General features: G+C 45.5%; 1 protein-coding gene across 1 annotated transcript; it reads left to right on the top strand.

Annotated features, from left to right (window-relative positions):
* The first annotated feature begins 2,590 nt into the window (after positions 1 to 2,590).
* BAG3 (BAG cochaperone 3) lies at positions 2,591 to 19,192 on the top strand. The gene is made up of 4 exons (XM_048311631.1): positions 2,591 to 2,788; positions 13,854 to 14,210; positions 15,895 to 16,275; positions 17,883 to 19,192. The coding sequence occupies exons 1-4, from the start codon at positions 2,618 to 2,620 to the stop codon at positions 18,654 to 18,656; spliced, it is 1,683 nt and encodes a 560-aa protein (XP_048167588.1). The 5' UTR covers positions 2,591 to 2,617; the 3' UTR covers positions 18,657 to 19,192.
* The last annotated feature ends 173 nt before the right edge of the window (positions 19,193 to 19,365 follow it).

Below are 19,365 nucleotides of genomic sequence, written 5' to 3'. Positions count from 1 at the left end.
TATCAACTCTGGTAACTCCAATTACACCATTTCTAGTTGTAGCGGAACACCCCGGAGCAAGTGTTTAGTTTGGTACTCCTGGGTGTGTGAAGCTCTGTGCAGATAGGAACCTGGACAAGTCAGGAGTGCTGTGTTTGCACTTACATGAAGAACACAAAAAGTAGCAAATGCTTCTTGAGTGTTTTCCCTTCTGAAATAGAACATATAGACCTTGAGCCTGGAGCCTCATCTTATATTAGCCAGACACTACAGAGACTCACTTATCTTAATAACAGATTTTCCTGAAGCCAAGATTTTTGCTTGGCAGTATTCCCTACACGAACATTTTCATAAATCATTCTGATGTGAAGGATGGCTAATGACAATATGAACTAGAAGCCACATTGCCTCAGGGTCACAGCTATGGCCCAGCGACACCCCAGCACCAGAGAACAAACAGTGAATCCCTGTACAGATATCCTGTGTAACCTGCCTCACTGGCAGTTCTTTCACCTGCACAGGAAACCAGGCTAAATCCTACCTGTCAAGAAAGACCATTTAATTAACAGAAAAAACATGATGTCTTGCCAACTAAATTCAACCACTAAAAGGCTTTTCCTCGTCAGCCCAGACTGTTCTCTCTCCAGCTGGATGCTTGTTGACCCTGCAGCAGCTCAAGTGAATCCTGAATCACTCGCCCATGATAATTTCTCTGAAATGCAGTCCCCTCTGTTTCTTAGCAGGGTATGCCCTCACAAAAATGTCTAACTGAAGTTAGATATCCTTTGATATTTCCTTTCATTAATTTTTCACCTACTTGCTGACCTTATTCATTAGCTCTGCTGAGTATATGCTTGGCTGCCTACTGCGGCAAAATAAAAGACCCCCCATTCTTCATGCCTCTGTTTACATTCTCTCAGCTAAAAACCCCATTTGTATCACTTCCTCAATTTACAAGAGCAATTTTCCTGCAGGACCTTTTTAACATCTGTGTCCCCTGTGTCTGAATCAGCTGCTTTTGTTGATTTGGAAGAGACTCTGGCATATGCTACAGGGAACATATGGTCTAAGTGTGCCTTTCTGTTGCAAAACTGAGAGTGAAATTCCTCTGCAGATTGGAAGCAGAATAAATTGCTGATATTATGCCTTTTGAAGCTACTGCTGACATTGGTGAGGCTGAGCAGAGGTTTTATGCCCCTGAGAGAGCATGAGAGGCAGCAGAGGTAGGAAACATGTTCAGGGAGAGGCACCACAGTCCAGGACTGATGTGAGATGAGCAAGTTATGGGATTTGTTGCTTAGAAAATAGGTGAGTCAGAAAAGGTGATGACAATACAGACATCTTCAAGTAAATGCTCTGGGAAAAATTATTATTTATAATACTTAGGAGTCAAAGGCATACTACAAGTGAGGACAGGAAAATGGGTCTGTGATGGAGCAGTGTGGTTCTGAGAGCAAGGGACATGCAGGATGGAAGAGCTGCAGGAATGAAGGAGCGAGTGTCAGCGATTATTTGGTTTGTCAGTGTGATAAACAAAACCCCCTGTCAAAAGATGAATGACTATCAGTGTCAAGCAGTATCAGGAGATCTTTGATCCTGCCGCGAGCAGGAGGAGATCTTGGCTGTGCTCAGGGGTTTGAAGAGGCAGAGGTCTTTTTGAAATAAGAGATACGTCAGTAACGAGCACCTATTTCCGAGGGATTCATACTTTGAATTCCTCAAAGCATACAGCTTTGCAGAAGGTAACTTCTGCATTTGAGGGACACCGTGCATCCAGTCTTCTACTTAGAGTAACTATCAACAGGCATCTGTGGCTGCTCCTGTGACTGTCAGATGACTACAAGTGGTGTAATTGTGAAGCACAGTTACCTCAAACCAAACCCACTGAGTGCATGACATGCTGATAGAGAACCCATGAGAAAGCCACTGCTTTAAACCTCACAGACACACTCTTAGCCTTCAGGTGTATTTCTAAGTGAAACTGAGGACTGAGACACGCAGTTGCAAGGTGCTGAGAAAGTTCAAGCCAGTTGAATCTGAAGAACAACGCCTGCCCCACACCCTTACTTGAGAAGCATTATTTTTGTTGCTTATCAACTATAACCTCGAATTATCAGTCACGGGGCAGGGAGTTTTGGGGAGGAGCTCTGAGCTTTCTCTCACTACACCGGGCAGTAAGTCGGAGTTGCCTTGTGACCGTGCCGGAGGGCTGCGGGCTCCCCGAGGCCGGGCTCGGGGGTGCAGCAGGGACCGGCCGGAGCGGGAGGGCAGCTCCGGCTAGTACATTCCCCCGCGGGGCCCGTGGCAAGCAGCCCTGCTCTCCCTGCACAGAGAGCCGGCCGCGCCGTCCCGGGGACGCCTGCGGCTCCCGAGGCGCTCCTAGCGAGCCGTGCCCGGCACCCCGGGGGTCTGCCCAGCCGCGCCGGACACAGCCAGAAGTTTCCAGCCGGCGGCTCCTCCGCCGTTCTCCGCCCTCCTCCTCGTCCTCCTCCTCCGCGTCCCGCCCCTCGTCCCTCCCCCGCCGCCGCCGTTTCCAGACAGTTCCAGCCCCGCGCCCCCGCCCCCCGGCCCCCGGCGGATAAAGCGGCCGGCGCGGCCCCCCCCCAGCACTGCCCCGGCTCGGCGCGCCCGGCCCGCCATGAGCGCCGCCGCGCAGACCCCGCCGCCGCCGCAGATGGAGGGCAGCGCCGAGCCGCTGCCCCCCGGCTGGGAGATCAAGATCGACCCGCAGACCGGCTGGCCCTTCTTCGTGGATCACAACAGCCGCACCACGACCTGGAGCGACCCGCGCCTGCGGGCAGCGCCGCAGGTAGGGCGGGCGGGGCTGCCCGGGCAGAGTGTCCCGGCGGGGCGAGGGGGTCGGGGGGCCGCGCTCCCCCCGCGCGTGGCGATGCAGTGAGGGCAGGAGCTGCCTTTTGTCTCTGACGCACTGCAGTCCCTTTTTTGTGCATTAAATCATTTGATACCTCGGCCCTGTAATGTTTATTTAAAGTTGGTTAAGTCCGCCCGGCCTGCCAGGGGAGAGGCGAACCTGATGTATTTTTCAGCTGTGAATTGCCCAAACGGTGAATGCCTTTATAAAAGGAGAGATCCAGCACGGACTCTGACTTTTTTATTCTTTCCCCTTTTTCTTTTTCCCTGGTCCCAGACTCTCCCGGCAGCTGCCGCTCTGGTTTTGTGCCGCACGCTCAGGGAAAAGCCGCATCTCAGTCCAAATATGTCCATGGAAGGAGAGGCGCGGAGGGGAGAGCGGCCGGGGTTTTGCCGGGGCCCCGAGGAATGACCCTTTCGTGTCAGGTTCTCCGGGTTTTGGGGAATATAGCCCGCTCCTTGGGGGAATTCATCCCTTTGACCCAACAGCGCGGCGGCTGAGGGCAGAAAGTGCTGGAAACTTGAGCGAAGTAGGAATTGCTTGGTGGGAAAGCCATTCCCCGGGGTCTCGGTGCGCTTCTCCGCGCGGAGCATCGCGTAACGCCGGGCACGCCGGGCTGCCCGGCTCCCCCGCGCTCCTGGGGCGTCCCTCCCGGCAAGGGGCTCGGGCACGGAGCTCCGCGGGGCTGGACCGGAGCCCGGGGCCGGTGGCCGCCGGGGAGGGGCCGCGCCGGGGAGCGGCGGCTGCTGCGGGAGCCCCGGCGGAGCCGAGGGACGGGGCTGCGGGGAAGGGGATTGCTGTTGGATGCAGGATGCGGCTGCGCCAGACCCGTTGGAAGTTTTCCTCCCCTTGCCTTACGTACAACGTGAGGAGCGAAGTGCTCAAGAAGTGTTAATTATTTTAAGAACTTACTATTTCTTAAAATAGTAATTGCCCGATTTGCGAGTGCAGACCGTGACTGAAAGCTCGCTGTGAGAGCAGCTGGCCTTGAAAAGGAAGGGACGTACTTCTCTATCACAAATTAACCCCCTTTGCAGCACTTTAAGTGCTAGTTCATTTGATCTATAAATAATTTCTAGTAATAATACACAGGGGTCTTAGAAAAATGTAATTTGATAATAGGAATATTGAGACTAGCATAGGAAAAAGTGTTTTATCTCCTTTTTTGAGGCACCTGCTAACGCTGGCAGTTATGGTAGTAAAAATAAGAAATAGTGTGATTTTTATAACCATCGAATGTACTTGAGAATAAAAGTGTGCTGTTTACTCAAAGGCTTTTGTTCCAGGAATACCAGTTGAGATTTAGCCTATTTAACAGAACAGTCAGACTCAAGCTGCTTTCAATAATTGTGTGAAGAGAGTTGGAAGTTCTCTGATGGATAAGCCCTCTGCTTGAGTGGGTGCCTGAAACAAAACAAATTTTCACCCCTATCTCGTGTGAAATCTGTGGTAATGAGAAGTGCCTCTGCCTCTTCTGCCAATTCGCAAGGGCTGTCACAGGTACAAAAAGGTGCACCTGCTTTTGAACAGCTCTTGTGGGATGCGTTCTCTTCCAAACAGGAAAATCTGTTACTCCTGGCTGTAAGCAGGAATGTGTGCTTTGGGTTTGTTCACTGAGAGACAGAGAAATGCCCCCAGAGATGGACTGTTGATTTTTTGGGAGTTCCAATCTAAAAAAATCCTCCAGTTTATGAGGATAGAAGTGGTGTGTAACTGCTCTCACAGAGCCATTTGTCAGAGCCTTGAGTTAAGTGTGGCTGCTGGAATTCATGGACAGCTGCTGAAATCATTAGTTTGTTGAGTACCAGTGTATTTCACAAGGACAGGTACTAGTTAGCAAAAAAAGTCTTAGAATCAGGGCCAAGGAAAAATATGTCTTTTCCTAAATAATATCTTCTTGGCTAGGTAATGCCAAGGAAGGCAAATTACTCACTGACATTGAATTTCAAATCCAGCAAGGATTTTTGAAGACACCAGACTTCTGTTAATACCTGAACAGGTTGGAAGGACATGACCACAGATGAAAGCAGAAAAAGACTTGATGAGGAGAGTTTTCTGATTTCCTTCATTCTCAGCCCAGCTCAAATGAGAACTTGGGGCTTTTAGAAGTGATCTGAGAATCAAAAAAGCTGACTGCATGTGTCAGACTTCATGCTTCTTTTCAAGGATGATTATACGAAGATCAAACTTGTGCTGACTCTATCATTGTGTTGCTTTCACTGAAATCTGACAGTGAAATTAGTGATCTTTTTACTACCTTTAAGGTGGTCTTGCACTATATCCACCAATATTCTCTGTGAATGTTTGTTCCCTTTCTGAAGAGATTAGGCAATGAACTGAGGCATTACACTGTAAGTGGACAATGACTGGAGCACAGATCTAGGGCTAACCGAGCTTTTCTAGCTCAGTAATAATAGAGCTGAGACAGTGTCATAATAAAGTCCTGTTGTTCCCAAGTGCTTGATCTTGCTCTTCTCACTTACCCTGGGCTTAACATCAGTGTAGCCATGCTGACTGCAGTAATCTGTGCCAGATACATAATCAGGTAAAAGTTGAAGTGGCTCTTCTGAAACTTTAACCCATGACAAAGCCATTTTAAAGCAACAAAACCAGACCCTGAGTTTGCATTTAACTCTGTGTTTTAGATGCATTTGTGAATTCAGATGGCTCTGTTATTTCCTCATTCAGTCTGACTTTTTTTTTTTTACCCACATGAAGGATGGGTGTTCTTCCTCTGCATGTTTGTTTCTGTTACATGTGAGAAATCACTGCAGCATAAGGATGGATTAGGGAGTGCTTCATGAGAAAGAGGAAAAAATCTCTTGTTGTTCCGGTGAGAAATTAGGGATGACTTTGAAAATGACAGAAAAATATTTATTAATGAAGCTTTTTGGTAGACTAATGATTTTCTTTGAAGGATCTGATTAGTTAACAGTAAGACGTTTAAAGAGTAAGGTACAATCAATACAGTGAAGATGTACATACATACTTTTAGTAAAAAATGTGTTTACTAGCAGTGCCACTTCTTTTTATTATTATTTTGATAGAATTACTCATTTCCTATGCTTACTTATTGTAATTATTTTCTGTGCTAACTTAGGGCATCACAGTTCTGCATACTTCCTGCAGAATTGTCTTACGGGATTAAATTGTTAACTTGGTGTTCCGCAAAGTGTTGATAAAAATAGATTGCATTTAAAGAAGAAAAAAAAGAAGGCTTGTATAGGTATTTATCGATGCCCCTTCTATGTGTTGTTGCCACATGCAGTAAACCCCCTGGGAAATAATGCAGCTAAAAATAAACCAAAGGAATTGACTGTGCTGAGCTTCACTAACAGATATTGAAGTGATCAATAGCTCACTGGTGCCTTGGGTTTGAGATAAAAGCTGCAGCAGCCAGGCAGGAGTCAGGGAGCAGTCATAAATGTGATCTATGATAAGTATTGGCTGCAGCAATGAGTGCACAGGCCTGAACAAAGGAAGAAGCAGCCATCTCACCCTCCTGATGCTTCATTGGGGAACAGCTAACTACACCTAAGTTTTCATCCTCTCCCATCATGACTGTTGCATCTCTTTCTTCTCTGCTTCCCCAAATAAGTCTGAAGTCACTCAATTCGCATCTCTTTAGCAGTGGACTTATTTTTGAGCACTGACTTCTCATGGTCCAGTTGACTGAAAAATCCTTGGTAGACCAAATTAGAAGTTGCATTGAGAGGTCAGAGCAGCCCCTCTGACGCTGCACCTCTTGCAGTGCTTCCCCTCAGGGGAAGGGAATCTGAGGTCAACGTAGTAACAATTAAGGTCTCTTTCACCTGCAGTGTTTTTACATTCCTAACGTGATGTGCATTCTGTAAGGCTAATAAATTAGTTACTGGCTTAAAAAGGTACTGCACAGAAAAGGCATAATAGATAGGAGTGGTAAAATTATCTGTAGGGGATTTTTGGAGGGTTGTGTTCTGGCTTTGTCCAGATTCCCTGCAGCTGCTTTGTGTAGTTATTTAAAGCCCCCCCCGACAGAACATGGTGAGCAGGGAATTAACTTAGAGACATATCAATTAACCTGAAAACAAGGGGTGGATCTAATCAGAAATAAGAGACAGGAACACGAAGAAATGATACTGGAGATAATGCAGGAGGAAAAGCAGAGAAAAGGTGTTGCAGGGTTCTGTGTAACTCCTGGCACTGTGTGGCCCGTGTCTAAAGGACAAAGGAAGAATACTTGTGCCAAGTGGCAGCATTCTTACCTAGGAGCTGTAATTTTAACACTTGTGTGCACAGGCAGAACTTTTCCATGACTATGTGGCAAAAATAGAATTGTTCCCACTGGAGCCATGATAAGGCAGGTAACAATCCAATATGCTTTGGGCTGTACAGACAGTATCACTCTCTAGGTAAGCTGTGGTCTCCCTCCATGCCAAGGTAAAGGTAAATGTAAATTAGAAGAAGTGGCTCGTTCACACAGATCACATTACTTAATTACAGGCAAAAAGAAAAATGCTGTGTCTTAAACATGTTGCAGAAGCTGTTGGTTTGATTATTTTTATTTTTCCTTCTTTTACAGACAGGAAAATCAGGCATGGGGTGGGAAAGAGACTTGTCTGACATCACCCAGTAGGCCAGGTAGCACGAAAGTGTGGGGTTTTTTTATGGCTGATGGCAAATCCTTATAATTAATAAATGGGGTGCAATGTAGCAAGTGCTTTTATAGTGTTGGAAAATTGCTCTTTGAGGAGATGAAGTCAGAAAACTGCTGTGTACAAAATGAAATTTTAGATGAAAATGTGGAGCCTAACTATAAACTGTGAAATTCACAGCCCACTCTTCAACCATTATCTGCTTAGTCTCCTTTGTTTATGAGGGCTTGTTTTGCTAATTCTTGAGGCTTGTGCTTTCTGATGTATTTCAGATTCCTGGGCCATAACTAATAGGAAAGCAACAAGTTGACCACCTGCTTCTTAGGTAATGAGGCAGTGAACAGAAATAACTGAATAAAGTGTCATTCCTATCGCCCTTGACAAGGATATTTCTGTTAGCTCTCTAAAGGGCTTTTCTCTAACTCCAGCCACTAAAGCTGGCAGGGTGGGTGGTGATCCCAGCTCTCCCAAGAGCACTCTGCTCCTCAGAGGGAGAAGTCATTGTTTCTTTCTCAAACGTGTTCAGTTTGGCCCATTGGGTGCTTTCAGTGCCAACTTCCGCTCATGGGCACACAGGGCAGGTGTTGTCATGTCTGCCAAGGCATTTTAGCTGAAGAAAGAATCTTCCTAGTGATTAAAAGAGGACAGGTTTTGTTCCTGGAACAAGATGGATCTGCAAGATAACAAATACATCTGCTCCAGTAAGGCTCTCTGTTGTGAAAAGCTTAGGATTAGTTTTCTCCTTCAGTTTTTAATAGTGTTTATTTATTTCTAATGGCATCGGTTAGAGCAAATGTTAATGTAATGCTTGTATAATACAACTTGGTAATTACAAGAGAGAACAAAAGGCCTGTTTGGCTACACCTGTGTATGCTGGGAAATAAAACTCAGCATTCAGCAAGTAGAACATCAAAAGCAGCTTGGCCTGTAATTGGGTTACATGATGCGACTGACACGAAGCTCTACTGAGACAGCTCATGCAACTGAGCTTATTCATGGTTTCCTTCAGTCATTAGCTAATGATATCTTGCTCAAATGCCTATGCACTCAGTCTATATATTTAAGCATAAATTGTGAGTAAAAGGGTGAGAATGCAAATGTCTGCAGCAGCTGAGGCAGGGCTGTAAGAAGTTTGGAGTCAGCACTGAGAGCAAATCACTGGGTACCTTCCAACTTGTGTAGTTCTCTGGGAAGTGCTAGTAAAACCCAGCTCATGCTGATGTTGTCCTATTAATATGTTCAAACACACAGCACTGGTGAGGAGCTTCTTAGAAATACTTGGGATATGGTGGTTTCTGTTGGTAGCAAAGGTAGTGTAGCACTTTTGTAGTTAATGCAACAGAGAAGGAAAAAAGGTCTGGCTGAAAGTAAAGTCCAAGTGGTTGTGAAATCTAGTTCTAATGGTTAAAGGTCTGCCTTTCTATGACAAAAAAGGGTTTTTTCTAATAAATAGAGTGGTTACTTCATTCTTAGATTTGAATATTGGGTACTACTGGCTTTTTTCATTATTCATGGCAATTTCTGATAAAATACAGGTTTGAGCAAGTGTGCGAAGAAAACTTTATTATATGCCACTCATTTGAGTTATGTCGCTTTATTTGATTGTGAAAGAACAGAATCATGCTATTCCCTTCCTAAATATATAGGATCTGGGCTTAAAATTACGGAAGTTGTGTTCTCAAGTAAGATTTTTGTCAGGTACTGGTATTTTCTCAATCATTTGAGCAACAAGAATAATTGTTTGCATGGTAGTCTGTAGCAGCAGCTTACAAGTTTGGGATGACACTGAAGGCAGTGGACCATCTGTTTGCATACAGAGAAGTTGTTTAATCTCTTGGCAGTGTGGGTAAATTTTATTTTCCTGTTGCTAGATAATATTTACAAAATGGGTACAATTTAAATACTTGCACTGCTCTTCAAGAGCTACAGGGGTGCTACATGTGGGAGTAACGTGCTTTAGAGAACTGGATTGACTGCAGTGCAAATAACATCAGTACAGGTTAAGAAAAATGCAAGACTGCAATGGCAGAAAAGGAGGCTCTTAGACTTTTCTTCAGAACATTTTAGTATTTGAGGAATGACAAATGTATTATGTAAGGAGTCTCAAAAGGGAGATTCTGAATTTGATACAACTATTCAAGTCATTTAACATGAATACAGTGTATTGTGACAAATTTAATTTGAAGGGTAGAGCTGTCTGGAAAACTCCAGTGGCAATTTGCCAGCATCAGCAGTGACTGAATTTGCAGGTTTCTGTGTTTGAGTCTGGAATAACACTTGAGCATACTTGGGGTGCACTAGGAGTTATCCATTATCCCCTCCAGATAGTACAGCTGTACTGAGAATCCTGGTGCAAGGTTGTGCTTTTTCTCTTGCTGTTGCTTTTTTCATTCCGCTGGCTCGTGGCCTCAGAACTCACTTAAAACGTGAGCAAGTTGGAGGATTTTAGTGCCAGTCCTGACAGTGCCCTTCCCATGGGAAGCCAGCAGTAGGATTTTGGGGGTATGAAGTGTTTTTTTCCAGTTGCACAACTCGTGCTGGCTGCACCTTTATTTATCCTGGTGATGGCTTCACAACAAACGCTCGTCCTTGTCCCGAGAGGTGCGAGTGCTGTCACTGCTCCTGAGCAGATCTCCAGGCACAGCTCCACTGTCCCTCCTGCGGCTGGCCCAAAACTCTCATTTGCCTGGATGTCATGACTTACCTCAGCACCTCCTGAAGTGCTGGATTGGATTTGTGTTCCTGTGGGTATTTCAGGCTACCTGAAATGTAGGCTGGAGCTGTTGTGAAAATTTCTGAGCTGCTCAAGGGAGTTTTGCATTTTTGTGCTTCCTCCTTTTGAAAGATTCTATCTCTTAAAGATAAATTAGGTGTGTGATCACAGCTGGGGGTTGCTGAGAGCCAGTCCTTCTACTTACTGAAAATTAGTTGATACTCTGTTGCGTGTATGTACTGTCAATTTTAAGGAACTTCTTGTTTCCTTAGATGAGGGCAGGAGAAGTTTGCTACAATTTGTTTTAATGCAGAAACCCAAGTTGGGTTCCTGGGTTTTTTTTATACTTAAACCAGGAAGGATGATGGACTAAGACTTGTCATTCATTTGTTAGTCATTTCTCTGTGCAAATTTGTGTTAAATGTGAACTCTGGGCTTTTTCCAGGTAGCAGGTTTGTTAATGTAACAAGCAAGAACTGTATGCGATAGAAGGCAAAACCAAAAAATGGTTACTTTTTGTTGTGCTGGCTGTGCTGTGGAATTAAAGCATTAGGAGGGAATCCATGAATTTCTTTTCCATAGTGTTACAATGAGAGCTTTCCAGAGCTTGATTCCATTCCTCCCCCTTGCCAAAGTGTCCCCAGGCACACCTGAGCTTCTCCTGAAGTCTTCCAGAACCTGTTTGTCCGGGCTGGAAACAGGCTCCCATGCACAAAACAGAACTGCTTTGGCCAGAAGTCTGGAGACAGGGACACTGGGATCTGCACGCACTCACTGTTGTGTCGGATTCTCACTAAATACAGACCCAAACCACTGGCAGCATCTCCCTGAACCCAGGGCTGCCATAGTCTTTGGCTGTGGTGTCTTTCCCCAGCGATGGGAGTTTCAGAACACCTGGATTGTCCATGTTTGTGATTGTAGGGCAGTGGGAAGAAAAGAAACAGGAAAGAAAGAATGTTAAAGATGTGTCGAAACAAACTGGCTAATGTAAGCAACTGCGTGGAGAGTTAAGGATTAATTAAGTGTTGAAGGGAACAATGTAGATCAGGAAGTGCAGTTGTGATGAGAGCACCTTTCCTAAACCTGATCTGTGCCTCGGAGCCACTGATGGTGGGGAAAAACAAGGACACTGCATTTGCTCTTTTACTGAGGGCTGCTCCAGTATGACTGTGCAGTTGAGGCCTCTGTGGTTAGACCTGACTACAGGGGAAAAAAGCCAGCAACAAAGGGCCAGCTTGAAATACTAACTTTGCACAGGAGCAGCACAGGTTGTCTGAAGCTGTAAGAATATGTGAGAAATCATGGGAGTATAGTTCATGCTGTGGCACTTGATGAGGGGCCAGTGTTTCTATTTAAAAAACAAAGGCAACAAAACAAAAAACCCCAAGGTATTGATAGCAGTTTTACTTCATTTATAAACTGGATCACTTGGAAAAGCAGTCCAACCTGATTTTTGCTTTGTGTTTGGGCTGCTTCTTTCGTATTTCTTACCAGGGCTTAAGTTGCAGTGGCAGATTTCTCAGATTGCTAAGAAGGTTCAAAACAAGGGCAGCCTCATGGCTCTGAACATGAAGACAAGGGAGGGGAAGCCTGTGACTGGACTCTTTGGGGGTGGGTTCATGGAGGGTGGGGGGAGTGGGACACTGTCCCTATTGAATGATTTATCATTGTGGATTACTCCAGAAAACTGGAGGTCTTATCCCCAAATGGAGCTGTTAAAGACAACGCAGACCCCAAAACAACTACTCCCTTAGGGCAGTTCTGTACACCCAGGTGGAGCAGAGCAGGTTTGGCTGACGACTTTCTCATGCCAGGGCATCTGTAGGTGCTGCTGGCCCACCCAGCTCCTAAACCCATCCCAGCACCGACCGTTCCCGCAGAGCTGCTGGAAGTGAGAGAATCTCCTTTTTATAGCGGTGGGAGCCGTGGCTGTAGGTGGGGTGGCCGCTCAGGTTACTGCGGCGGGGACACTGTGCCGAGCAGCTGGCGCTCGCAGAATGCCCGGAGTCAGCGCAGCACCAAGGTGCTGCTTCCCGCCAGGGAATCATCGGGTCCCCTCCCAGCCCGGCTCTGGTGCACGCTTGGCTCCGGCACAGCCTCGCATTGTTGTCAGCTGAGCACACCTCAGATTTATTTTCCGGCAAATGCAGTTTGCTGACGTAACGGCGTGTCCCTCCGGATCCCGGGAGAGATGTGGGGCCGGGGTTATGCTGGTGGGAGGTGAAAGAGCGAGTGCTTGTTGGTGTGTGGGGTTCTGAAAGCCCCCGGACAGTCTGCGTGGAGCAGAGGAATGTGGTTTCCTGGTAGGGTGAATTTAAAATGACTCACTTGTGGATCCCGGTGCAGACGTTGGCATGAGGTCATCCTTGTTCTGCAGCTGGGAAAGCCAAGACTTCAGATTGCTACTCTCTGCGAACTTTCTAGGCTTGGCTCTCCTCTATGCCTCTTCCAGAATTCTTCCTCTGTGGGGGGTTTTTTCCTTTTAATGAGTAAAAGGAAATGGAACAGTGGGGCTTAGACTTTGAATTTGTTCGTTTCTATGTTTTTTGTCTTCATTAGCTTACGTAAATAACAGCCTCTATTCTCTGCAGTTTCACTGCTAAGTGGTATTCTCAGATATCACTTTTTAAGGTGATACTATCATATAGGAAGGACTCTGATAATCTGGTTGGTAAAACAGTAAATTCCTAATGAATTAGTATGTTAATGTGTACAGGAGCAACATGAAATATTTTTGCAGCTTAAACACCCCTTTAAAAATAGGGTTTCCAACACTTGCACCATATGTCCCCTTATTAAATTCTCCTCTTACTGAATAATGACATTACCCTCTGAATGACAGAGGTGCTTGTTATATGATCTGACTTAGAGATACATCTGGAACTTGGCCCTCGCAGAGTCTCAAAATAGAATGACCGATGCAGGAAGAACTTACTAGAGGACTTGTGAGGGCTCTTAGTGCAAACCACTTCCACCCTTGCCAGAGCTTTGACATTGCCCAGTGAGTGTACTCAGACAACACAGGGATTTTTAAATCTTGCTTTTCAATGTTTTCCTCTTTGTTAAGCTATCCTGTCTTCCCCTTCCCTCTCCCTCAATATTTACTGAACCAGAGCCTCCTTAGCAAGAAGTGAATACATTTTTAGCGTGCAGTGTTAGTATCTCTTCAAATAGCCAGGGGGAAGAATGATACCAACAAAACTTGTGCTTCTGTTGGGATTAGTCTTCCTTGCAAGTGTCTTTTCAGATGTAGCACAGATGTGCTCTGAGCAGTGCTGAGGAAATGCTTCTGGTCCCATGGGCACTTGTTTGAGTTGGATGAGCTCCCTCTGAAGAGGGTGGGTGGGCTGGTGGCTAAGTGCTAGTGATGCATGATAAATAAGAAATCCAGCTGGAATTAGGCAGGTATTTCAAAGCACAAGTGAGTGCTTATGAGAAGTGGGGGTGAAAGCCCCACACATTAGCAGATTTTTTAGCTTGCTCCCCTTGCCTGCAGTGTTGGCACCTGCTGTTGGCTGCCCTGCACAGGCCTGAGAGGGTCTGAGCTCCTCACACACAGCTAATGCTGCTTTTGGGGACAGACCTTTACAGCAGCTTTCTCTTACCATGTTTATTGAGCTACCAACAAGTGCTCTGTGCTGTTTTTCACTTCCAGGAAGGCCAGTCCTCAGCAAATGGCCCATCCCGTGACAGCCCCAAGCAGCCAGCGGCCCGAGAAGGACACGTGGGATACCCCAAGCTCCGGGCGGGCTATATCCCCATTCCCGTCATCCACGAGGGCATCGACGGCCGGCAGCAGCACCCCTGCTTCTCCGCCCCGCAGCCAGGGCTGCAGAGGTACAAGACAGAGGCCGTGCCCACCCCGGGGCAGGCTCAGCCCCCCCTCAGGGGGGCCTATGGTGGCCCCGAGTCCCCGGCGAGGGGGCCGGCGGAGGCCGCGGCGGCCGATAAACAATGTGGACAGACACCGGCAGCTGCGGCGGCCCCGGCGCCGGCCACGCATGGACCCGAGGTGAGCGTCAGCGGGGCTGGGCTCTGCTTGCAGTGGTCTTTGCAGCATTTATGGCCTGAATGTCACACGGGGAGCTTAGCCCTCAGAAAGCCCAGCTCGCCACAGGATTGCGTTTTCCCAACATTTCCCGGAGTATTGAAAGTGCACAGTCATGGCATCATAAATATGTATGGGTTTTTTCTAGCATCAGCCACTTCTGTTCTGGAATGATTCTGCAGAGATAAATGCAGAGCTGAGCAGGCCCTGTGGCAGGGGAGGGTTGTTTTAGGGTTTGTACAGGTTCCCCCACAAGTGGAGGATGCATACTAGCCTCTTGTTCTGCACCATGAGTCAAACTGGGGGAACAAAGTGGGAGAGACAAGTGTCCAGTCAGCTAACAACCCAGGCCACTTCAGAAGTTCTTTGCTTCCTAATTTAATATTTCAGCTGTATAAAATGTATTTACATATATATGGATTTAAAAGTGAAATGTAAAGTATTTTTGTCCTTCAGTGACATGTGAAAATATTTTCAGACTATGAACTTCGTAGGAAAAAAAGTCACCCTGCTTGTTTTGTGTTTCAGAAGGTAGGATTTTTGACCTGCTCTCTGTAGAGATTTAGCAAATTGGTATTCTTGTAATATATGGAAATATAAGCCTCATTTTTATTCAAAGTAAGATGAGCAGGAAATTCAGCCTTCACCAAGCTGAAAACATATCAGGTCTGTAATTCAACAGTGGTGGCATCTTCTCTGAAACCCATTTGGAGTTTGAAGAATGTAATTAAAATCCTGTTGGCAGGTTTCTCATCTCTGTTGACTAACCATGCCTGTCCATGCACTACCTGGACAAGAGGCTCAGCTTTTCCTTCTCCCAGCTCTGTACAGCTTTGCCTTGTCTGCAGAGTGGCTTTAGTTATGTGTCTTCTGTGCTGCTTAGAGATAACCAGGGGGGACCTCAGAGCTTGCTGTCACCTGCTCAGGCAGTCAGTGTGAGTGCCAAGTGACCAGAGCCTGTGTTGGTGACCCTACACTGCATGTCAGCAGTGCCACCAGTAGTGCCACTGATAGCTGCTCTAATGCAAACCAGCGTTTATTTATTCAAGGTTTCTGTTCCTTGAGCAGTTTATCAGCAGCAAAAGAGGGGTCTTGTTCCCCTTCTCTCCTGCTTTGCCTGCCTTCTGCTCTCCCAGTTCCATCCTTTCACAGGAGAGGGGGCAAAGGGGAATTAGCCATATCTGCATTACCAAATTAATGACATGCTCTAAAAAACCTAACAAAACATAAATCTGTTATTGTGGCCAGATCAGAAGTAAGTATTATGTGCTCTTAGGGGTTTGGGTTTGTTTCCAGCATGTAATTTGTTTGCTTAGCTTAAGTTTACCTCAAATTTAACAGGTTTAGACAGGAACAGCCATGCAAAAGCAGCAAACATTCTGACAGAGCATCCACTCCCTGCTCATTTCAGGGCTGGGAATGCTGTAGCTCAGGTTCCTACTTGTAATAATGATGCTCTCACAACTTCTGTGGTTTGTCTAGAGAGGCTCTTGGCCAAAAAAACAGGGAAATGGAGTCCTTGCATGCTGGAAACACGGGCTCAGTTTCTATGATGACTGCCTCCTTTTTTTTTTTTTTTGTAGAAATAAAAAGTAATGTGAGCACGAAATGGTTAAAATTTAATAATGGAGTTTTGTTTTCATGGCAGCCTCAACCTCCTGGAGCATCTGACTCTCCAACAGTTTCCCCTCAGACCTCTGGCAGACCCAATGCAGGGAGCCATCCGCTTCCTCGCGGTTATATTCCAATCCCTGTGATCCATGAAAATATGCCACGCCAGCCAGCACAAGCCTACCACCAGGCACAAAAGACCCACTACCCTGCCCAGCAGAGCGAGTTCCAAGCCCACCAGCCGGTGTTCCACAAAATCCAGCCAGAGGAGAGGGAGCCCAAGGCGGCACGAGCGCAGTCTCCGTTCAGAGTGGCTCAGAGAGGCTCCTCCAGTCGGGAGAGTTCCCCGGCCAGAGTGAGCACCCAGATGCAGCCCCCAGCTCCCATCAGAGTGCAGACAGTAGTAGACAGACCCCAGGTATGTAAAATGGGGAAGTGAATCACCTGCCAGGGACCCGAGCGTGGCTAGAGCTGAAAAATGAGCTTGTACTAACACATACATAAAAGCACATAAAGCAATCTCCACTGCTAGACTTAAACAGACTGGGAGATCCTGAGATAAGCAGCAAGTTGCCTTTCCATCTGTCAGGACTGTGGTGGATCACTGAAATATGATTTAACACATGATTTAATCTTCTCTTGTCAGAGTATAATTTGGTGTAATTACACTGAGGTCACTGATGTTGCATTATGTTTATGAGAAAAAAAAACAGGTCTGTGGGATTTGTGACATCTATGTAAATACACTTCACTGATGTCTCAGAACCATTTAGGGGATAGCATCAGATGCACAAAGTAATTTTTGCTATGAAGAAAGAGGATAAGCAAAATCTAGGGCTTCTTATTCTTGTGACTTGAAGCATGCTCTTGATCATAGAACCTGCTGCTCATTGAACATTTTTTCCATGTTAAAGTTCTTACTAAAACTCCAATTAAAAGGCAGCTGGGAATTAGACAACTGTGAGTGTGTGGAAGGGGGTATGTACAGAAACAAGCCTTGATTTCCTCTCTGGAGATGTTTCACATTAAAAATGACAGTAGCAGAATTAGGTTAATATTTTTGAAAACCCAGGCTAGGACAAATCAAGGAAGACTCAAGCAAGATTTAATGGCATATTCTAGGTCAGTGCTGATTTATTTTTGTGGGTGAGAGTTTGCACTCACTAATCAAATTCTGTGTTTAACAGGTAAAGCAGTAACAGATTTTCAGTGCAGGCCATTTACTTACTTGGTTTAAGTAAAATACAGATATTTTACTCCAGCCATTTAAATCCGTGAGAGCTGGATTTAGTATCTTTCAAAATCACTGTTTCTGTGCCCAATGTAAGTAAATGGGGTGTCAGGAGGAGGAAAATGCAGATAACACAAATTTCAGTTTTCTGCTCAGATTTCAAAATGAATCTCATTTTCAAGAGATTTGATTTGATGGCTTAAAACTGGAGTAATCCCAAGGACGGTCTCTAATAGCTACAGTGTAATAAGATTGACACAGTAACCTCTGCATGTAAATAGGTTAAAGATTAAAAATAAGCACTAACAAAAAAAGGAGTGTCCTGAAAACAGGAATAGGATGAGAATAGCCGAAAATGTGATTAAAACTCAGCAAAATAGTTGGCTTTTCCAGAAAGATGAGCCCTTAATTAGTGATACAGGGGATGAAATTTTGACTGTGCTGCAGTCAGCTGCAAGGAATCTCAGTGACTTCAGTTAGGTGAAGGCTTTGCTCAAAGGTCCTATCTTTTAGAACTGCTCATGGGGCTGATTTTGCTGAGCATGGGCAGGATTTGGTGGGTTGAAATCTAATGCTTGTGAGAGTTGATTGGTGAAAATAATAATGGCTGTTCAGCACAGTGCTATTTTTCAGTTGAAAACAGTAAAATTCAGTGACGCTCAGGAAAGATTAATCATCTCGTGTGTGTGAAATTGCACTGCTAGGAGAACAGAAAATTAGATGTTAGAGTACTCTTTCTTTAGAAGGAAATAAGGAGTGTTGTGTCTCAACACAAAACTTGCCTTGCTCACCAGGTTTCTCAGCAACAAGTCCCAGCTCAGGAGCCACCAAGACCAGCACCTCCTCCTGAAATCAAGCCTGACAACAAGGCAGCCCCACCGCCCGAAACAGAGGCACCCTCCACATATATCCCAATTCAGGTCACCCACCAAGAACCAGATCCTAAACTACCACCCCAGAAGCCTCCAGCCATGGCAGAGAAAGCTGATAAAAAGGCTCCTTCCCCAGCTAAGGCTGCTCCCCCACAGGAAAAGCCTCCTCCCGAAGAAGTGGCACCGCCAAAGACGATGGAAACGGGAGAACCTCAAAAGCATCCGGGTGTTTTGAAAGTGGAAGCAATTCTGGAGAAAGTACAAATGCTTGAGCAGGCAGTCAACTCCTTTGAAGGCAAGAAAACTGACAAAAAGTACTTGATGATTGAAGAGTATTTGACCAAAGAGTTGCTAGCCCTAGACTCAGTGGACCCTGAGGGTCGTGCGGATGTGCGCCAGGCCAGGAGAGATGGTGTAAGGAAGGTCCAGACCATTTTGGAAAAACTTGAACAAAAAGCAGAAGATGTCCCAGAACCAGTTCAAGTTGATGGACTTGAGCCAAATTTGCCAGAGCCTAAGCCACCACAGGAAATCATGGAGATTGAACCTGTGGTAGTCAAGAGCAAGGGAGATCCCAGTAATAAAAATGCTAAAGAGGAAACCAAAATGGAAAGACATCAGCCTGAAACTAAGGAAGAAGTGTTTACCAATCTTGCCACCACGACAAACACACCCAATAACCCAACTGAACCGTAGCCACGTGCTGAAATTAAAATCTCTCAGACTTTATAACTTAAAGTGTGTTTAAGTGAATTTTAAGTTGCATGCATTTCCAGAGCTCTTTTCAACTGGTTTTAATCAACATAGCAGCTTGGGACACAGTAAACACTTTGTGGGGAAAGGAGGGAACTAGAAAGAAAGTGATGCATTTATCCTTTATTCTTACACTATGTAAAAGACATGTTTCAAAAATAAACCCTGTACATTAATTGCTTTTAGATCAGCTGAATGGGAAAAGAAAATGACTTCAGGGTTAATATTGATGCGTGTTGTTTCAGGTGTATTCTTTTGCAGGTGATTTTTGTAAAATCAGTGGCCTGCATTGTCAGAATACCAGTCCTCCTACAAGTATAGCCACTCTTAACAGTAATGTTTTTACTTTTAATGTTCACAGTTGGGCACTTTAAGTAATAATGGATAGAAAGTGTGTAAGAAACTGTAGGGATATTTATATGTGTGCAGGACTTCAATGCTATATTTTAAGAGGGAAATAAAATAATATGGAAGCCTAATTTAGTCTTGTGATTTTATAAGCTGGAAATGTAAAGGCAATAATTGGTTTTAAATACTCTTCTGAACACAGATTCGTTGGTGCAGCATTATAGTTGAAGTCTGACAGCTCATCAAGACCTTTCTCCATTCATGTCCTCCCTTCTGATGTTGTTGCTGTGTCACATCTATGGAT

This window comes from Corvus hawaiiensis, chromosome 8 (genome assembly GCF_020740725.1).
Source record: "Corvus hawaiiensis isolate bCorHaw1 chromosome 8, bCorHaw1.pri.cur, whole genome shotgun sequence".
NCBI lineage: Eukaryota > Metazoa > Chordata > Aves > Passeriformes > Corvidae > Corvus > Corvus hawaiiensis.
The sequence above is the reverse complement of the archived record's forward strand: the minus strand, read 5'-3'. Positions and strand labels throughout refer to the sequence as shown.

Excerpts from the sequence above, each read along its gene's own strand:
- BAG3 (XM_048311631.1), top strand. The coding sequence starts at position 2,618 with ATGAGCGCCGCCGCGCAGACCCCGCCGCCGCCGCAGATGGAGGGCAGC. Across the intron at positions 2,789-13,853 it reads GCCTGCGGGCAGCGCCGCAG|GAAGGCCAGTCCTCAGCAAA; the intron begins GTAGGGCGGGCG and ends TTTCACTTCCAG. Across the intron at positions 14,211-15,894 it reads CGGCCACGCATGGACCCGAG|CCTCAACCTCCTGGAGCATC; the intron begins GTGAGCGTCAGC and ends TTTTCATGGCAG.